This window comes from Sesamum indicum, linkage group LG11 (genome assembly GCF_026168435.1).
Source record: "Sesamum indicum cultivar Baizhima isolate 11 linkage group LG11, ASM2616843v1, whole genome shotgun sequence".
Taxonomy (NCBI): Eukaryota; Viridiplantae; Streptophyta; class Magnoliopsida; order Lamiales; family Pedaliaceae; genus Sesamum; species Sesamum indicum.
In genome coordinates, this window is record NC_142667.1 from 3,260,568 (window position 1) to 3,279,711 (window position 19,144).

Genomic DNA, 19,144 nt, shown 5'->3' on the forward strand with positions numbered 1-19,144 from the left:
TTAATATTTTTTTACCTTTAAAATATATTATTGTAAATAAGACTAAAATATAAATATCAGTACATTACATCACATCAAAAGAAAGAAAGAAAGAAAATAAATTAATTTTTCAGTTAATATAAAATTTGAACTTCATAGAAAAATAATGCAGCAGTGTCATTGATAGCCATTTGTAAGTATGGAGTGTGTGTTTTTTTTTTTTTTTATAATATTGGTACAAGTTATAAATAAGGGAAAAAGATTCGAATAGTCCTCTATTTATGTCCTAAAATCGTTTTGGTCTTTTAACTTTGACAATATTAGGTTTAGTCTTGTATCTTTCCATTTTGCTTAGATTCGGTCCTTCAGCCAATTTTATGATCATTTTGTCCTTCTTTAGTAATAAAGCCTAATAGTCCATTTTAATGCTCTAAAAATGGCCCAACATGCTTCCGAAATAAATTAAGACCCCAGAACTTTGTACCTTGCTTTGACCGCTTTGTTTTCGGGTATTTCAAGCCCTCGGTTTTATGGACTTCCTCCAACCACACTACCGCAACAGATGGTTTGCAGGCACTTGGCTCCTTCAGTAACAAAATAGCACAATCCTATTTCGTTTTCTACCTTAGGGCGTAAAAGGGACTCCAATATAGGGACTTAATAGAATTTTGGACAATAATTTGGATAGAAGTCTTACTTTTATTGAAGAAATATAGAAAATATATATAGATATTATTTTTCTATTGGAGGAGACAACTGTTTAGCCTCTCATATAATAGAGGGCTGACTTGTTGGGAAAACCCCCATAAACTGAAGAAATAAAACACCACAAAAGATTAAAAGACTCAAAACTCTAATGCTTTGAAGAGTAGGAGAAGTTTCTAATATCTTCTTCTGCTTCATAGCCTCTTTATTTATAGGCGTCCGTGGACTTTAAATTCGGACTCCGAACTTGGTTTTTGATGACGTCCTTACAGTCATCATCATCTCGTCTCTTTCAAATGGCATCACTGCGTTCGTCATTACCTCGTCATTTCCAGCTGTTGGTCATGATGGCCTGTCGGTCATGTGATTTCCAACTAGATTTCTTGCTTTGCTCACTGTTGGCCTTTGTCGTTTTCTGCCGACAGTCTTATCCTTGCTTTCTTATATTTTTTTAATTTTTACTTCTTTTTGTAAAAACTTTTCTTTTTCCCTTGTGCTGGTTTGGATCAGGTTTATTTTGTGTGACCCGAATTTTTGTCCCGAACATGGGCTTCTCTTGCTTTTCACAGCAAGGGCATAAATGGTTATGCCATTGCCCAACATGCAACATGTTGCATGTCTTCATCCTTGTAGCTTCAGTTGCCGGCAGCTTATTCTCCCAGATTAACATCATTTTCTTCTCAAATAAGCTCTCTACGAACTTAGTGCTTTTTCCTGTCATGGAATTTAACAGGATGATCCATTCACTTTGTTGGAGAAAATTTTGAATGGATACTTAACTATATCCATCTCAGTGAGACAGATCCATAATTCCCAAGTTCTTCTGGTAGAGATACTATCTTCATTGATGGCTGATACAAGGGGAGATTCTCTTGAGGCAACTTTGATTTTATTAAAAGCCATCATGTCTGGCCTCTACAACTTCATGAAATGAAATGCTGGATGAGACCCTTGTCCTGCTGCTTCTGGAGCAACTGATATGAATTTTATCTCCAGAACATCGCCTCTTTTTAGGTGGGGGTTGTTTTGCCATGAATCAAAGACCGCCTCACTAATCCACTCCTGAAGTTTTGAGATTTTCGAAAAACTTGATGACATAGTATGAATTGAAGCAAGAGCTCCAAAATCTTACCATTCTCGAACATCTTCTGGTTTCGACCCTTCTGACATCCAGACCCTGTTATATTTTTCGGATGTCTTGATAATGGTTTTGCCCGGGTTCACTCGTTTACGAGAAATCAATTTTTCCCACATACGCTGATAGTCCTGCCAGGCAGAAGAAGATATTAACTCGTTAGCATTAACCTTAGAAGTGTCTGTCATCGGTCTAAGGCTAATCTCTCCCTCTTTTACGCCAGACGTACTAGGTTGACTTGAATCTACAAGAGTTTGCACTTCCTGTGACTCAATTATTGCTGTTTCACCAGAGTCTGGTGATGGCCTCGTGCAATCAATACTTGAATCCGATGCTACAGATCTAGAGCCCTGTACTCTAAGGGCAATTTTAGGGTTATGCTCCCTCAACTCGTGAGTCATCTCCGAAGGTGACACCTTTCGAATTGGTTCTCGTAAGTCATTCCATAGCGAGGTGGATGCTAATAAGGAACTTCTTATTGCGACCTGGACTGTGTCTAGATCAGCTTTTTGGATTTGTCCGGCAACTTGGGCATTAACCGCTAACTGTTCGAACTTCTGTCAAGCTCCTCGAGGTTTTCCCGAAGGTGCCTGAGTTTCAGCATAATGGAGTTTGCTTCAACTGCCTCCATCTCTCGTCAGGAAATTTGCAAGAATATTTTCATGAGATTTTATAACAATAATATTATAATAATAATATTGACATTTAGCTTGCCATATGATAATACGAGCTTTCTCTATTTTCGATTCTAATTTATTTCTTAAGAAAGCCTTGACATTAGTATTATCAACTTTTAAAGTAAATTCTTTAGCAAGTAAAAATAAAGGCCATTTCTTAAAAGCCTTCCAAACCGCAAATAATTCTTTCTCGTTAATATGCCAAACTTTGGCTTGTTGCTCTGAGAATAACCCTCCTGTGTATTTAGAAGGTTATTCCCCTGTAGTTGTCTTACTCATGAGCACTGTTGTCCATCTGTAGTCATTGGCGTCTGTGTAGACTACCAATTCATTCCCGTCTTATTGTATAGCAAGCTTTGGCAAGTTACTGCAGACATGTTTTAGCTCCCATTTTTGTGTGGATTTTTTCTCATTTCCATTTTGAACTTTCTGTTTCTTTCAAGAGTGGTCGAAAATCCTTCCTGTATCTTGCAAGATCCTTAATGAAGATACCTGCAAAATTAACAACTCTCAAGAAGCTCTGCAAATGCTTCTTGTCTTGAGTACGTCTGGAAAATTACGGATTTTCTCCACGATATGGTCCTGTAACTCAATGCCTGTTTCATCAATAAGAATTCCTAAAAATTAAGTTTTATTGACAGCTATACTGGTTTTTGTTTTCAAAAAGTACTAAACCTTCTTTACGGCATGCATCAGAAAATATAAGTTCTAAAAGTTAAAAAAAAAAAAGCTAATACATTATTTAAAGTGAAGTAAGTGATAAAAATGAACAAAAGTGGGGAATAAATATAATAGTAAATTAGCAATTAAAAAACGCCTTGAACCATTTGGACTAAATTTATTACTATGAATATTTTAGGACATAATTGGTATTTGAAAATTCGGTATCTCCAGCTATTTTTTTTTAAATATATATAGTGGTGTTAGAAATCGTTATTTGTGAGCAAAAAGTATTTTTTTTTATATTACTAGCTAGATACATATAATTAATATTTTTTTATCTTTAAAATATATTACTATAAATAAGACTAAGATATAAACATCAGTACAATTACATCACATCAAAAGAAAAAAAGAACGAAAGAAAATAAACTAATTTTTCAGTTAATATAAAATTTTAAAGTTGAATAAGTTGTTATGTTATCGATTGAAGAACATTTTTAACTTTGCAGAAAAATAGTACAGCTGTGTCATTAATAACCGGTTGTAAGTATGGAGTATTTTTGTTTTTTTTATAATATTAGTATAAATTATAAATAATATAGTCTAGCATACTGAAGTGGACTGCAAATTGGACTTGATAAAAGCCCAATAAGCCGAAATTGGATAAGATTGGACAGGGTCCAACCCATCTGAACCTAACTGGGTCGGGTTAGCTCCAATTGGCCCCGACCCATCAGACTACCCGCCATCAAAAGTGACTACAGTCAAGAAATACAACGTCAAAAGGTCTGGAACTCAATACACACCGTAGATTCACTCCAATTGACGGTTCGGATTTTCCCGTGATCTCAGCCCTACCTTCCCAAACTCCCAACAATTTAAACAACTATTTTTTATTCACACTAATGACTCCCTCACAAGTAGGTGACCATTCAAAACCCACAAGACAATCAAGGGCGCTTTGTCCCCTCATGATAACCGATCATATCACGCCGTCATCGTTCTTGTGTCACCGACAGAGCACACAAACCTCCAGAAACCATTAAAAGCAGGATTCCTCCATTAAACCGTCACTGCCCCAAGATCTTATTGGAGTTGAGATTTACGTGAAAGTCTCTCTCAATTCTCTCATCTAAAACCTAATTCAAGGTGAATTTTGATAATTTCATTCTTTTTATAAGAGCTGATTCTCTGCTTATTTTCTATATCTTTTGCTGGATGAGTGAATATCTTTGGAAGGGTTTCAAGAATTGGGGTTTTTGCGCGTGTTTGTCGGTTTTTCTTTCAAGAATTGCTGTAGGGATTATTGTTCTGGTAATATGGAAACGATATGAGCTAAAAGATCTGAAAATTTTCTTGTCTGTTTTATTTATTTACTTTTTTTGGTTTTCTTCTGGCTGTTTTTGAGGTATGAGTTTTTTTGTTTGATCAAGCAGATTAGTTTCGTACTTTGTATTAAAGAATTATGGATTTCTACTTTGAGCTGCAAAGACTCTTTATTGATTGAGTTAGAAGTGCTGTTCTTTCTGTTCTTTTTTCATCTGTGAACGTAACAATGGTGATTTACTGGTTTATATGCTTTCATCCATGAATCTGCTGGTATGTGATATCTAATCACGCAGTAAGCATATTCACCTGGCCAGGAAGATAGATTGTTCTGTTAATTTTATTTTGAAAAGAATTTTCATCCCACTTCCCCACCAATTGGTGTTAATCTTTTGTGTTTTTTTCACTGGCATGTTTTTAGTAAAACTTGCTTTGCGCATCAAGATACCATGTGAGCCCTTATGCTGTGAAGTTTATTTGAATGTCTCCTTGCTGGTGTACACGATGTAAAGATTGGTTTTTGAAGACTGGTATGTTAAAGATTTTTGTTTTGTAAATTTTGGGGGTCGTTTGGTGTTATGAAAATAACTTTCGTCTGATATAAATTGTTTGCTTCAGTTTTGTGTCTTACCTGTGAATGTTGTGCCTAAGTACTTTTTTGGAGTTTGTTAATTAATTCTTGGATGCTTCTTTCAGCAATCTTTACTATTGGTATCGCATAGCTCTGTGTCATGCTGCCTGTATAGATTAATTGTTTATATGTCCAAATAAGTAACTGATGCTGAATTCAACTCTAAAAGTTTAGCACTAACATAATTGATCAACTGCTGTGATTAGTTTGAAATATTTTGAGTTTTCAGTTCAGGTGCGATTTTAGTTCTATAGAACTGAAAACAAATCATCATGTTTGGACGTGCTCCAAAGAAAAGCAATGACCTCAAGTTTTATGAAATTCTTGGTGTTCCCATAAGTGCGAGTCAAGATGAACTCAAGAAGGCCTATAAAAAGGCTGCCATAAAGAATCATCCTGACAAAGGGGGAGATCCTGAAAAGGTAAGTCTTTTTCTTTCATTTCACTGTTCAATAGATGTGCAATATGAATTGTCTCTCTCTGTTAGCATTGAGAAATAAGTAATTTCTACTAACTCTATTTTAACTTACCTCAACTTTGTCATTTGACTCTGAATCAGTTCAAGGAGTTGGCTCATGCATATGAAATTTTAAGTGATCCTGAAAAGAGAGAGATTTATGATGAATATGGTGAAGATGCCGTCAAGGAAGGAATGGGAGGAGGCAGTCACTCATATGATCCATTCAACATATTTGAATCTTTTTTCGGTGGTGGATTTGGTGGAGGTTTCGGCGGTGAGATAACTGGTCTATTCTTTTACTTCTTTTCTTGGGGGTTTACTTGTTCCAAATCCAATATTGGAATTGATTCTATAGGTGGCAGAAGTTCTAGGAGCAGAAAGAGACAGGGTGAAGACGTAGTGCATCCATTAAGGGTTTCTCTAGAGGACTTGTACAATGGTACAACCAGAAAACTCTCTATTTCCCGGAATGCATTGTGCAACAAGTGTAAAGGGTATATTTTTCTATGGCGAAATCTACCTCTGGTTCAGTCTCCAGTAGAATAACACATTAATTCGGCTCAGTTTATAATGTTCGTCTGTTATGATTTAATTCTCTTTGTGCATCTTGTAATGGACTTAAAAAAGGTTGAATCATGTAAAACTGTCAATTGTGTTGTCCAGCTTCCTAGGCTTTCTTCATAACTCTTCTCTTATGACGTCAGTTGTATTGCTTCGGTATACAAATCACACATATGTTCTGTTCTGTGACCATTGACTTATTTCCTAAGGACTTGCGGAAGCAGCGGAACCCACTAATGAGGGGCAAATTGAGAGCGTCAAAAGCAAGATGATGTTGCATCTAATGCTAGTCTGTCTTAGCTAAATTCTTGAAATGTTTAGATTTATTAACTATCTCAAAACTTTTTTAACTTTTTGATGAATTTCAAGAGAATAACTTGGAACACTATTAATTGACTCTGATTTGGATATGGAATCTTTTGAATGCATCTGCCTTTTTGCCAATTTTATCAAACTTTATTTTTTACTTTTGTGCAGTTTCTGCCAATGACTTTCTGATAAGAGATTTTTATATGCATTTTAACCTATCAGGAAAGGTTCAAAGAGTGGGACCTCTGCGAGATGTCATGGTTGCCAGGGTACTGGAACAAGGACGACCAGTCGGCCAATAGGACCTGGAATGGTCCAACGAATACAACATATCTGCTCTGATTGCCGAGGATCAGGTATTTGTTGAAATGTATCACTGTTTTGTGCTTTCTAGTCTCCATCCAGCAAAAAGGTGAAATCCTTGAAAGACTTGGTAAAAACTTGAATCTATCTTCCATGATACAGGAGAACTCATTAGTGAAAGAGATCGATGCTCCCAGTGCAAAGGTAAGAAGGTTGCACAGGAAAATAAAGTATTAGAAGTTCACGTTGAGAAAGGGATGCAGCAAAATCAAAAGATTGTGTTCTCAGGGCAGGCTGATGAAGCTGTAAGTTGAATTATTCTGTGATGCAAGCTTTCTTCCTTTCTTTTTTATCGTCTTTTGAAGTGCCAGCAAGCAGCCGTAGCTCGGACAACAAATCATTCAGTTCAACCGGATTTGAATGTATTTGGGTATATGCGCGCTGATTCTTGATTGAATCTGGTTGGACATATACAATGCAACTTTGCATACAATGATGATTTTGAAATAAGAATCTAGTCCAAGAATACTCTTCATTTTAGAATGAACGGATTCTAGACTTGACGGTTCTATTGTTTCAAAATACACCATCTATTTTCGCGTATTATTTATATCTAAGCACCTCCGCGACCTTTTATTACCTCAACTCTTCCGCATTATCGATTGACCTCTCTGGGCTCATGCTTTTGCAGCCTGATACTATCACTGGAGACATTGTCTTCGTGCTGCAACAGAGAGAACACCCCAAGTTCAAAAGGAAGAGTGATGATCTTTATGTCGAACACAATCTTAGTTTACGAGAAGCACTTTGTGGTTTTCAGTTCATCCTTACTCATCTCGACGGGAGGAAACTAGTAATCAAATCAAACCCTGGCGAAGTCTTTAAGCCAGGTATTGCTCCAAAACTCTTTAACTCTCCCTTTTACATGCTACTTTTTGGCTTTCATGGGACGAGACGATGGTTTCTTTGAAACAATGATCTCCTTGCAGATTGTTACAAGGCGATAAACGATGAAGGAATGCCACACTACCAGAGACCATTCATGAAAGGGCAGCTATATATCCATTTCAATGTCGAGTTCCCTGATTCTGGGTTCCTTTCTCCCGAGAAGTTGAGAATTCTGACAACAGTGCTACCGGTGAAGTCAGATAAGCGTTTGCCCGATAAATTACTGGCTAAATGCGAGGAAACCACTTTGCTTGATGTCAACATGGAAGAAGAGATGAGGCAGAAGGAGCAACAAAGACAACGCGAGGCATACGATGAAGACGACGATGACCCACCCGTGCATCAAGTAGCATGTAACCAGCAGTAGGGTATAGAGAATCATTTCTGCATCATGTTTGCTAAATATACTATCATCCCGGCTTTTGTGAAATAAATAGCTTTCTTCACGAGGTCGGCTTGCTTATGGGAGTACGATACGTAAGACTTTGATTTAGTTGATTTTATTTATGGACCTGATATTGGTGGCTGAAGGGAGCTAGTACTTATCTTGGAGAGGTCTCTTATGGTGGTTTTCTCTTGGCTTGTTTCTTCAACTTATTGCTTATGGAATGGATAATATATCAGAAGAACAGACAGTTACATACTACTGCATAAGTAGATATGTAAATAGAGACATAGTAGATAGATATATCAAATTAGACTTTATCGAATGCATTACAAGCTGTTGGGAGAAATATACTTTTTGTTTCACAAATTAACCTCCTCACTTTTGGTTGTATTGGTCGGGAGATTTTCGTTTTGGTCCCTTCATCTTGTAACTTTAAAATGGTACCCAAAAAATACAAAAACAAAAGAAAAACTTTAAAATGGTAGCAATTTTCGTTTCACGTCATGTGCTAAGTTACAAAATATCTTCATATGTGTGAATGTCTAGTTATTTTCTCTGCAATAAGTAAGGTGAGTTTTGACTATAGGAGAGTTTTTTTGTTAGATAGAAATAAATTTTAAAGGTGTTGTTATGATAAGAGGTTTAAGGTAATAGTAAATTTAATATTTTTAACATAGCATGTGAATAATAGTTCGGGTTCACTGTTTCTTGCCGAATTCATTCATTAAATTAGGAAAATAATATAAGAAAAATGATATTCTGTTAAAAAAGAGGGTTTATTACACTTTGATCCTTGAGAAAATGCGAATTATACTTTCCTTTAAAGAAGTCATAAAATTGCATTTTCACCTCTTTTAAAAATTCATTGTTTATACATAAATTTCTCTTGTTAAGATTTGAACCAAAAATGACGCTAGTAAAAGAACTTCATATTTTACTCTTTATTTAATATTTCATGATAATAATTTCGTATTTATAAAGAAAAAGATATAATGTATTAACTTCACTTGATATATGTATATTATATTTATTATTTAAAATACAAAAATATAATGAATGTTGAATAAGGTTAAAAAAATGAACAATTTACGTAGACTATTTTGTTAATGGTAATATTTTTCATCCAAATAAAATTTTCAAAATCGGTCGCTGGGAACCGGCCGGTTCATAGGGGTAAAATTGTTGTCATAAGAATCGGTGTGAACCAGCCAAAATCAATCAGTCGAAAACCTGATCAAAATTGGGTTTGCCCTTAAAAAAACAAAAGGAGGGGGGAAAGAATAGAATAGAATTTTCTATCTTCACTCATTTTGCGATCTGGATTTGCTGCAAACTCTAGTAAAGGCGCAAGTTCTCAAATATGAAGCAAAAAGGTACAATCTATAATGTTTTCCTTTTCCCTCTTTTCAAATCCTATGATGCTGAAAAATGAAAAGTCAACGGCGACCACGGCGGAGATAGTGGTTTCGGTGGCTGAACGCGGTGGTGGCTGTGCCATCTACTTTGAAAATGTAGATTTGAATGATGGGTGATACAATGGTGAGACATAGAAAAAGAAAGTGGGAGGAGTCATGAGAAGTAAAGTGCCGACGGTGATGACAAAAAAAAACAAAAAAATAGGAAAAAAAAGTAAGCAAATTTTGTGAAATTGTAAATAAGTAAATTATTATTTTATAAAAAAATTAGCAATTTACCTTCCTATTTTTGTTGAAATACAATAATTTACCTTTCTATATTTTTAAAATTAAACAATTCTCTAATTGATATGTTTTTTATAAGGAGTAATTTATTTATAATATTATATGAGGGTAAATTGATATCCACCCAAGAAAAAAAGGGATAGATTTTGACAAATTGTAACCTTCCACACTTAGAAAAATTTCTTCTTTTCAGTATATATATATATATATATATATACTCTCTAATTATCATTTTGAGTCAAGCAATTTTTAGTGGAATTGTTTATAAATTATTTCATTATTTACATAATTTCCACACTAATCCACTTAGGCCGTTTTTACTACATGAGATTAAGCAGGATATCCAACTCAATCCCACACATTAGGTTGTTTATCTGCGAAATGTGAGACCCGGTAATTAAAGTGCAAGCCTGCTATAATGCTGGATGAAACGTGGTACATGAATCCGGCCAAATGGGCAGGGATAGGAATCCCGACCAGGTATCCCATCATTTATGCTCAGGTGCTTTGCCTTTAATACCCTCAAATAGCTATGCGAAATGATGGATTTATCCTTCTACACCTATCAAATTAAATTTGTTGTTCGACTTCATTTAAAATATTGTCTTCTCCATTGGTGCAAATAAAGGCAGAAACGGAAGGGCTTCGACATAACAAGCCTCCTTGTCGTCCTAAAGGTGAGTTCATCGTGGCCGCTGACTTGGGTCTCGGTGACATTGTTCCTGTATAGCTTTGTATTTTACCCTGTACGATTACGTTGTTCAAATTTACTTTTAAGGTAAATTTTTAAAATTTTTTTTGGCCAAGAATCCTCGCCGGAGGTGCCATTAACATTGTTGCCGCCAGCCTGCTTCGCATTCAGTTAGGCTGTTTGTGGTTAGCTTGGGAATCCCTCGAGATCTGCAGGTGAGTTATGCTAAAACCCTTTGTTCCTTTCTTCGCTCGTTTGGTGCAATTTTACCAATCTTGTGCTATATACAGTCTAACGTTGTGAAATCTTGGCTGTTATATACTGTATATCCCATTCACACACTAAATTGTATGCAAATGTTACAGGAAATTTGCAAAATAATTTTCCCTTCATTTCACTTTTTGTTGACAATAGAACAATGTTTTGTTGTTTGCAAATTGTGTCAGCTAGAAAATTTGTGGGAAGTATTAGGATGAGGAATTCAAAGAGTTACATTAGCTTTAATTGTTTTACAACAAGTCATGGACGAGATTGCAGTCACTTTGACTATATTTACTTATGTTATAAAACACCTCACATCCGAAAACCCTACTCATGATCGGTCTCTGCGTCCGAGATACTTAATCAATACTAGGATATCGGACCAGGTTCTTCACCTGCATAGGCTAGTTTCTATTTCCGATGAGTCTTGCCTACGTAAGATACGTATGGACCGTAACGCCTTCGGACGGCTGAGCTATCTACTTGAGTACTCTGGAGGCATTTTGCAAACCAAACATCTTACTGTACCGGAGCAAGTTGTGATTTTCCTTTGTGGTAGCCCACAATAAAAAGAATTGTGTGGTGAAGCATAATTTTCTACGTTCTGGCCACACAACTAGCAAACATTTTCACCGTGTGCTAAAGTCAATAATTAAATTGTACAATGTCCTGCTAGCTCGGCCGACTCCGATTACAGAGGAATGCGTGGACCCCCGTTTGAGATGGTTTAAGGTACTAGTACTATTATTTGTTTGTTTCTCGATTAAGAATACATTGTAATATGCTTATTGGTATTTAGATGTTCTGATTATATTTACCTATACATTTCTAATTGTAATCCATACTATAGTGATGTCTAAAGGCTTTAGATGGCACGTTCATTGATATACGAGTACCCAAACATGAAAAGGGACGGTACCAAACACGCAAAGGTCAAGTGGCCGTGAACGTACTTGGGGTGTGCAATCCCAACATCAATTCATATACGTCCTTACCGACTGGGAGGGGAACGCAATTGATAGCCGTGTTTTACGTGATGCCTTCAACAGACCAGGTGGTCTAAGAGTTCCTAAAGGTATGACTTTGCTCCATACATGTTTCCTAAACTGTGCATACTGCTTAATATGTGAGTTCATTATTGCAAATAATAAAATTATTGCGTAACATTCGGTTATACCTTGCATAGGCAATTACTACTTATGTGACGATGACTATGCAAATGCCGAAGGCTTCTTGACTCCGTACAGAGGTGTTCGCTACCATCTAAGAGAATGGGACACTAGTACCAGCGTGCTGCAGAACCATTAGGAGTTTTTCAACCTCAAACACTCTTCTGCGTGTAACGTATTGAGCATACATTTGGTCTACTTAAAATGCGGTGGGGTATTTTAAGGAGTCAATCGTTCTACCCCATTAAGGTGCAAAATCGGATAATCTTGGCTTGTTGTGTGTTGCACAATTTTTTGAGGACTGAAATACCTGATGATCCGCTAGAAAATGAGTTACCGAGTCATGGAGATGCTGGGACGGATGATGAGGTTGACTGTGTGTGGAATATCCCTCATGGTCCACTTGGAGAGATACAATGGCCACATCCATGTACAATGAGTGGATGACTCGCCTGTGATGTCACATGCGACTCAACAACCTATATCTTGACCTCGTTGCTTAGGGTCATAAGTCTAATGATGCGCGTGAGATGTATTATTTCGACGGTTAATTGTAATCATTGTTATGTTAGCCTCTTATGTGTTTTGTGTGAAGACTTTGTGTGATTCTTGAATTTTCCATATGTTTTACAATCACTCATTTCAATTGCTGCTATGTTGAAGTGCTATTGTTGCAGACGACATTACTATGATCCCCTTTGTACAATTACAATGTTTTTTTGTTTGACGTCATGCTGTGCACAATATTTACATCGTTGGTACAGGTTGTGTCCTGGTCAATCAGACATTTGTATTTACCTATTTAACCAACACATATATTTTTTGGTGCAGGTTTCACCCAGGTAAGCCGATCGATCGTCCCTTGAAAGATGGAGCTCGGATCTGATGAGGGTAGCAGTAGGCCGCGTCGGTGGGGAGGGAACAAAGATAGAGCTTCTAGTCGTTAAACGTGGACGGTTCTGGAAGTGGAATGTCTTATAGCAGGCCTTAAAAATTTGGTTGTAACTGGTTGGAAATGTGACATGGCTTTAGGAATGGTTATCTTGCACAATTAGAGACGCATATGGCCAAGAATTTTCCACAATCTGATATTAAAGCCGAACCACATATTACTTCTAAATTACATGTCTGGAAGAAGCACTACATGATGCTGACCACTATGCTGATGAAGTCGGGATTGGGTTGGGATGAGAGCCGAAATATAGTAACGGTGGAAGACGATAATGCTTGAGATGATTACGTGAAGGTATGAAATAAAAACTGCCATGCGTTTACTACCTTCAACTGAAATGGCTCTTTTTCTTTAAATTGTTATTAGCTTACTATCTGTACTGTTTCAGATGGATCCTAATGCAAAGAGGATGCGTTATAAGACATGGCCTATTTTAAGCGCATGGAGAGAAATCTTTGGGAAGGACCGTGCGACAGGGGAGCGTAGTGCGGACCCTTATAAGGATGCAAATGCCATTAGAAATGAGGAAATGGCCGACACGCAAGATTGTTATGTGCCCAACGCTGAATGGAATCCAGACATAGATTTTGTTGGGTTGAAGGAGGAGCCGACGTCCTCGTTCAATGCGAACGTCGATCCCACTGGAACTCATCTAGTGCACTTCAAGGAAACGCAAGATAAGCGATACCCGTGGAGGCATCCCAAAGTTGGTTGAAATAGTATCTACCTTTTGTGAGTCAGCGAACACACGCTTGGGAACATTGACTAGGGTGCTTGAGAATGAATTTGGAGACTCTGAACATCGCGTGTTGATCCTGTAGCAAGTTAGAGATTTGGAAGCATTTGATGAAAATGAACGCTTGATGGTTGCAAATAGGTTGGTTAAGAACCCAAACAAAATAAAGCTTTTTCTGGGTTTGACAAAGAATTCTCGGGTGAAGATGGTGCAGCTAATGCTTGCCAGTAAGATTTAATGAGCAATCGTCCCGACTTGATCCCTTACCTGAAATTATTAATAGTATTTGCTAAATATCACCGGACCGCTATGCACAAATATTGCACCCACCTAACCATGATTTGGTATCAGGAATTTTTTTTGGTGTAATGTTGTGTACTGAACAAGCTGTGCGAAGTGCTGCTTTTCATACTGGTCAGTTATGTATTCATTAACTTTATTATTACTTTGTTATTGCTTTCTTTGCATGCTTGGTTCTTTTTTATTTTAATATTACACAATTCATCTGCAAGAATAACCTACAATTTTAATTATAATGTGTAATATTTCACACTAAAAATTATTTTTTTATTACTGACATGAGCAAATTTGTATTGCTGATAAAATAATATCGTAAAATATTATAAAGTTTTTTTTGTATGCTAAAAAAATAAATACATAGGATACCTAAATAGACAAAATAAAAAAACTAAAAATTACATCACCTTTCAAAGACTATCAACTTTCATCAATTGAAAACAAAATGGATTAATTTATCCCCCTTCAAAGATTTACATAAATTTTCCTTAATATTAAACAACATCTTTAATATCTATTTCAAAACATGGACAATATATTTTATAAAGTTGGGATTTCTGCTTCTTAATTATTACAATATTACGGATAATTGTTACAATATTATGGTGTAAATTCAAACGAAACTTTTCTGAATTTGGAGAAAATGTAAAAATGGAGGGGAAATTTTTGTTCTCGGAATTAAGCTTTTTATAGTTTTCATCCCGATATTATGAGAGATAAATATATTTTTGATCCTATGATCGTTTTTATCATTAATCTCTTTATATAGGATACAAAAGTGTTTTATAATTTTTTGATATTTCACAATTTTGGTAATTTTGGTGTCGGATTTTACAATAAAAGTTGTCAGAATAAATCATATCCACCTCATATGGTTCATTTAAATTAGGATTTTTTTTATATTGGTTCTCTTTTACCAATATGGAAGAAAAATATATAAAAATGACATGACACATAATCTATTATAAATTATTAATTTTGTAAAATATAGTGAAACATATTGATTTACTATAATTTTCATCACGTCATCATTAGATTGTATGAATAATTCATTTTATTTAGTAGCATCCCAAATCCTACACAAAACTAACAATATATGATGACCTTGTGACTCAATTATATTGCATATTAACAGCTTCTAAAATTTTGATGGCCTACACATGCCTAATTTGTGGGATGAGAATACAATTTTATTATATAATCGAATTTATTTTCTTTTTTATTATTATTTTATATTGTGTTCGATTATATATATACATATATATTTATATATGCAAACTTGATAATTTTATATCTGTTTATCAAATAATAAATTATAATTTGTTAATAACAAATTTTACGATCTCAAATTCATTACGATTCATAAGTTGGAAAAGAATGTAATTTAATACATTACTAAGTTAAATCAATAAATACATTTAACAAAAACACATAACACTATAAAAAATAAAGAATTAATCAATGTATTGTTTGCATTATATACTTCGTATTTTATCCGAAACTATATTAAAATATATATCGGTTAAAATGAGCGTGGTTATTAAAATTCTTTTAAGTTTGTAATTATATTTTTTCTCTTCTTGATAATGTAAAATACTTGTAAAAACAACTTAGGAATATAAACAAAAGAAAAAAACTTGCAAAAACTAATATGCATAAACAAAAAGATTTAAATATCATCAACACCCTTCACAATTTTTCTTTTTCCATTCACCCAGAAGGGCCACCAAAAGCATTCATTAAAAAAATAAAAAAAGAAAATTAACAGCCTTCCTCGACCACTACACACAGTTCTTTTTCCAAAACATCCATGGGCACCAGAATCATTTTTTTCCTTACCGACAACAGCACACACACTTCAGCTTTCGTCTTCACTTGTCACCAGATTCACCACCTCAGGCTCTTCATCTGCTTTCACTCCTAGAAAGATGACGTCAAATCCATCGTTGTTGCCTTTGTCAATATCCATACTTGATCCACAGAATGGAGAAAGCACAGCTCCATCAAATACATTTGCTCCCACTTCGACTCGTCGAAATAGTAATACGCCTTAGCAAATGGGTTCTCCTACAATGTAGATGTTTTCACGCGAAAACATCGAATTTTTTAAGAAAAATATGTTAGTTTTTTAACAAACCAAACTTTTGTAAAGCCAAAATAAGAAGTCATACCCGTATTACTTTCTTCCAGTCTTCTCTCCCGCCGGCCGTTCTGTTGGTTTCCTCATTCCATGTGAAGGACAGATCTTCCAACACCTTTTCGAAGGTCTCGTAGCACTAACGAAGCAAACTTAGTTTATTTCTAAAGAAATTATATGGCCAGGACCGGCCGGTGTACCTGTTCACTGCATCTGCAGCTTTCTTCAACGACTTATGGTCTAGGCGGAGTGGGTCAAACTGGTTTCACCCCAGCAAGGCGTGGTAGTAAAGGTAGTTGACAAGGGCATCATCGATCTTCTTCATCCAACTTGGCGTATAGAAATACTGACTCTGGCCTATGGGAACTTTACGGCTCAACATTGTATTCGGAGGGTGATTGGACGGCAGTAGAGACTGGTATAGTAAGGAAGAAGAATGGGGACTAGGGTTTGGGAAGCAGAAGAAAGTTAACTTATGAATGAGAATGGCAGGCTTGAGGTGTTTAAAAAGGCACGCAAGTGTGGCTTTCTGCATCCCAGTATTATGACCCTGTTGTCATGATTGGACGCTGCAAAATACGAAAGGTTGCGTTGGAAAACAGCGGGAATGATGGCCTCTTTTACATTTGCAGTTCGGTTAATTATTGCTGCTTTATGTTTCTATTAAATGCATAAACTTATATTCAATTAAATATAACTACATACATACATTAATTTGAAGATATGCATAACGCTTGTAATTAAGAATTTGCTCTAGTAAATTAAAAAATTATTACACCTAAATTGATTTTAGGAGACATATTTTACTGTAATAAAATGTATACAATAGAACATAATTAATACATTAATAAATGAATATTGATCAAAATACACTAATATAAGTTGCACATTAGAAATAAATACAGTCAATGTAACAAAAATACAGAAAACATGCATTACATTAATATTTTAATAAATTCATAAGTTGTACAACATGACAAAAACACTGTTCAAAACATGCAGATGGTCCCCCACTGGCAGTCATTACAGTACGTACAGTTCCAATGCAAACACATGAAAAAAAAACAACCAACACGTGACACTAACAAACATTCTTCCCCTTCTGTGACCCATATCACTAGGTTTGTAATACAGACTAATTAAAGATACACACATCCTAAAAAGAAAAGCTAAATAAAGTACGGCAGCAGGAAAAGATGTTGCAACAGACAACAACATTCCCCAAAAAAATCCGCAAACAGTATAATTATACACACACACACACACATATATATATATATACATATATATAGATACTCCCAAGCGTATACTTAGCAACCTAAACCTCACGTCCTTACTCACCAACCTTAACCTCAACCTTCAACTTCTCTCACTCAATCTTTTTCAACAGCATTCAATTTGATGCAGAAAAGCTCACTTGTCCTTCGGACTTTGCAGCAGGAGGGCTGTCACATTTGGGCAGTTTTGACTTCTTTTCGGCGCTTGGCACGCCAGGTAGTGCCTGTAATGAGTCGGCATTGTCCTCACTCCCGTAGAAGTCGTTAATGAAGTTCCACAATGATGAGGTTAATGTCGAGCTGTCTAATACGTAAGCATATGGGCAAGGATCCCTTTGAACATCTCCCAATGTTTTAGTTGTTTTAACCAAAGTAGGAGCATCAGACACTTTCTTCGACTTACCTTGTTTCAGTTCGGCCTCAGCATCCCCCACAGTTCCTAAATCTGAATCAACTGGTTGCGTGAACAACTGATAGAGCTCCTCCCACATGTCCTCGTACGCTTTCACATAGAATTTTCCCATACGAGATTCCTAGAATAACATATTCATACAACCCAAAAAATATGGGAACACGTTGTCAGAGTTTTAGACACTACAATAATATTACAATATGTAGATCGATTGCTTTAAATTGAGAAATCACCTTCCAAACTCCTTCCAGGTTCCATCTAGCGCCGTGACAAATCTGAGACGCCTATTCCACACGACATCCTGTCGGCTAACTAGCTTACCGAAAACATCATGCCGTTCCCGAAGGAATTTCACCATGCATTTTCCCCAGCCCAAATCAATTTTACCACCATGACACTTAACCACTTCATCTAATGAATCAGAAATCACAAAGTTGTTTTCACGATCTGGGTAAAAATGGCCCTTTTTGGCGTTATCATGTAATTTCAGAATAAATATTTTTTTCTATATCTTTCGTCCATTTTGAAAAGTGGAACATATGTATTTGGTAGTAATACCCATCAGGCCATATCATTTGCTATTTTTAGAAAAAGTAGTATTGGGTGGACTACAAAAGATGGCAGTGTTTTTGAAAATGCAAATATTGCCAATGCGCTGACATTTATAGGGGAATGGAAGTAAATGTGATTGGATACGTTGGCGAATCAATGGCCAGAACTGTTCACTTGTAATGATGAATAAAAGCTGCTGCATAGACATTAATTCAGGTCTCTATTCTACTAAATCCGGTAGGTGGGATTAATTAATTCCAATTTGTGGCAGTTGGTTGGGATTGGACGTTTGTAGGTGGTAAATGCATAGGCTGAAAATGGAAAGAGTGGGATGCTGTCGCCATTTTGTGTACCTTCAACCAATTTATTACCGCTGACAGCTACTTCATTAATGTTGAGTGTTTTGTTAACATTAATGAAGTAGTTGTGGGTTGGATAGTTCAATTAATAAATGAGTCACAACAGTTTTTTTGGGGGATGAGGATGGGTCTTCCTGAATGAAAATACTACAGCCTTAATGATATTCTTATATATGAAGTGGTGTACTATAAACTGTAGCATAGAATGGAAACCAATAAACTAAAATGGAAGGTGCATTGTAAATTGTAGCATAGAATTATAAGAGACAACTTATATTCGACCCAAAAAATCACTCCATAGAAACTGTTAAGAAGAGTACTGGTTAATGTAGTAATGTACCGAGTGCAAAGAAGATGTAATGCATTGGTTGTTGCCCTAACGGTTGATAATCAAATGGCAGGAATATTAGACTTGTTTGAAACGTTCAATGTACGCAAAGCACAACATAACATTGGTGACAAATAGGTGAAAGAAGTTGATATACATTTAAGCATAAACGAGGCAATATGATTCAT

General features: G+C 35.8%; 1 protein-coding gene and 1 pseudogene across 5 annotated transcripts; both read left to right on the forward strand.

Annotated features, from left to right (window-relative positions):
• The first annotated feature begins 4,148 nt into the window (after nucleotides 1–4,148).
• LOC105173289 (dnaJ protein homolog) lies at nucleotides 4,149–8,227 on the forward strand. 4 transcript variants are annotated; one of them, XM_011094983.3, is made up of 8 exons: nucleotides 4,149–4,308; nucleotides 5,346–5,538; nucleotides 5,676–5,850; nucleotides 5,932–6,070; nucleotides 6,669–6,802; nucleotides 6,912–7,054; nucleotides 7,441–7,639; nucleotides 7,739–8,227. In XM_011094983.3, exons 2-8 carry the CDS (start codon nucleotides 5,389–5,391, stop codon nucleotides 8,062–8,064), a joined length of 1,266 nt encoding a protein of 421 aa, XP_011093285.1. In that variant the 5' UTR covers nucleotides 4,149–4,308; nucleotides 5,346–5,388; the 3' UTR covers nucleotides 8,065–8,227. The 4 variants fall into 4 exon arrangements, with proteins under 4 accessions (XP_011093285.1, XP_020553700.1, XP_011093286.1 ...); XM_020698041.2 differs by having other exon boundaries at nucleotides 4,160–4,308; nucleotides 5,351–5,538; XM_011094984.3 differs by lacking the exon at nucleotides 4,149–4,308 and adding an exon at nucleotides 4,326–4,473.
• A 2,460-nt stretch (nucleotides 8,228–10,687) lies between these two features.
• LOC105173290 (uncharacterized) lies at nucleotides 10,688–12,564 on the forward strand (annotated as a pseudogene). Its single transcript, XR_848719.3, has 3 exons — nucleotides 10,688–11,469; nucleotides 11,588–11,812; nucleotides 11,924–12,564. The product of XR_848719.3 is annotated as an uncharacterized LOC105173290 (transcript).
• The last annotated feature ends 6,580 nt before the right edge of the window (nucleotides 12,565–19,144 follow it).

What these genes read in the sequence shown, in the direction of transcription:
- LOC105173289 (XM_011094983.3), top strand. Translation starts at nt 5,389, where the DNA reads ATGTTTGGACGTGCTCCAAAGAAAAGCAATGACCTCAAGTTTTATGAA. An exon ending in AAGGGGGAGATCCTGAAAAG is followed by an intron (nt 5,539 to 5,675) that starts GTAAGTCTTTTT and finishes ACTCTGAATCAG; the next exon opens with TTCAAGGAGTTGGCTCATGC. An exon ending in ATTTGGTGGAGGTTTCGGCG is followed by an intron (nt 5,851 to 5,931) that starts GTGAGATAACTG and finishes TTGATTCTATAG; the next exon opens with GTGGCAGAAGTTCTAGGAGC.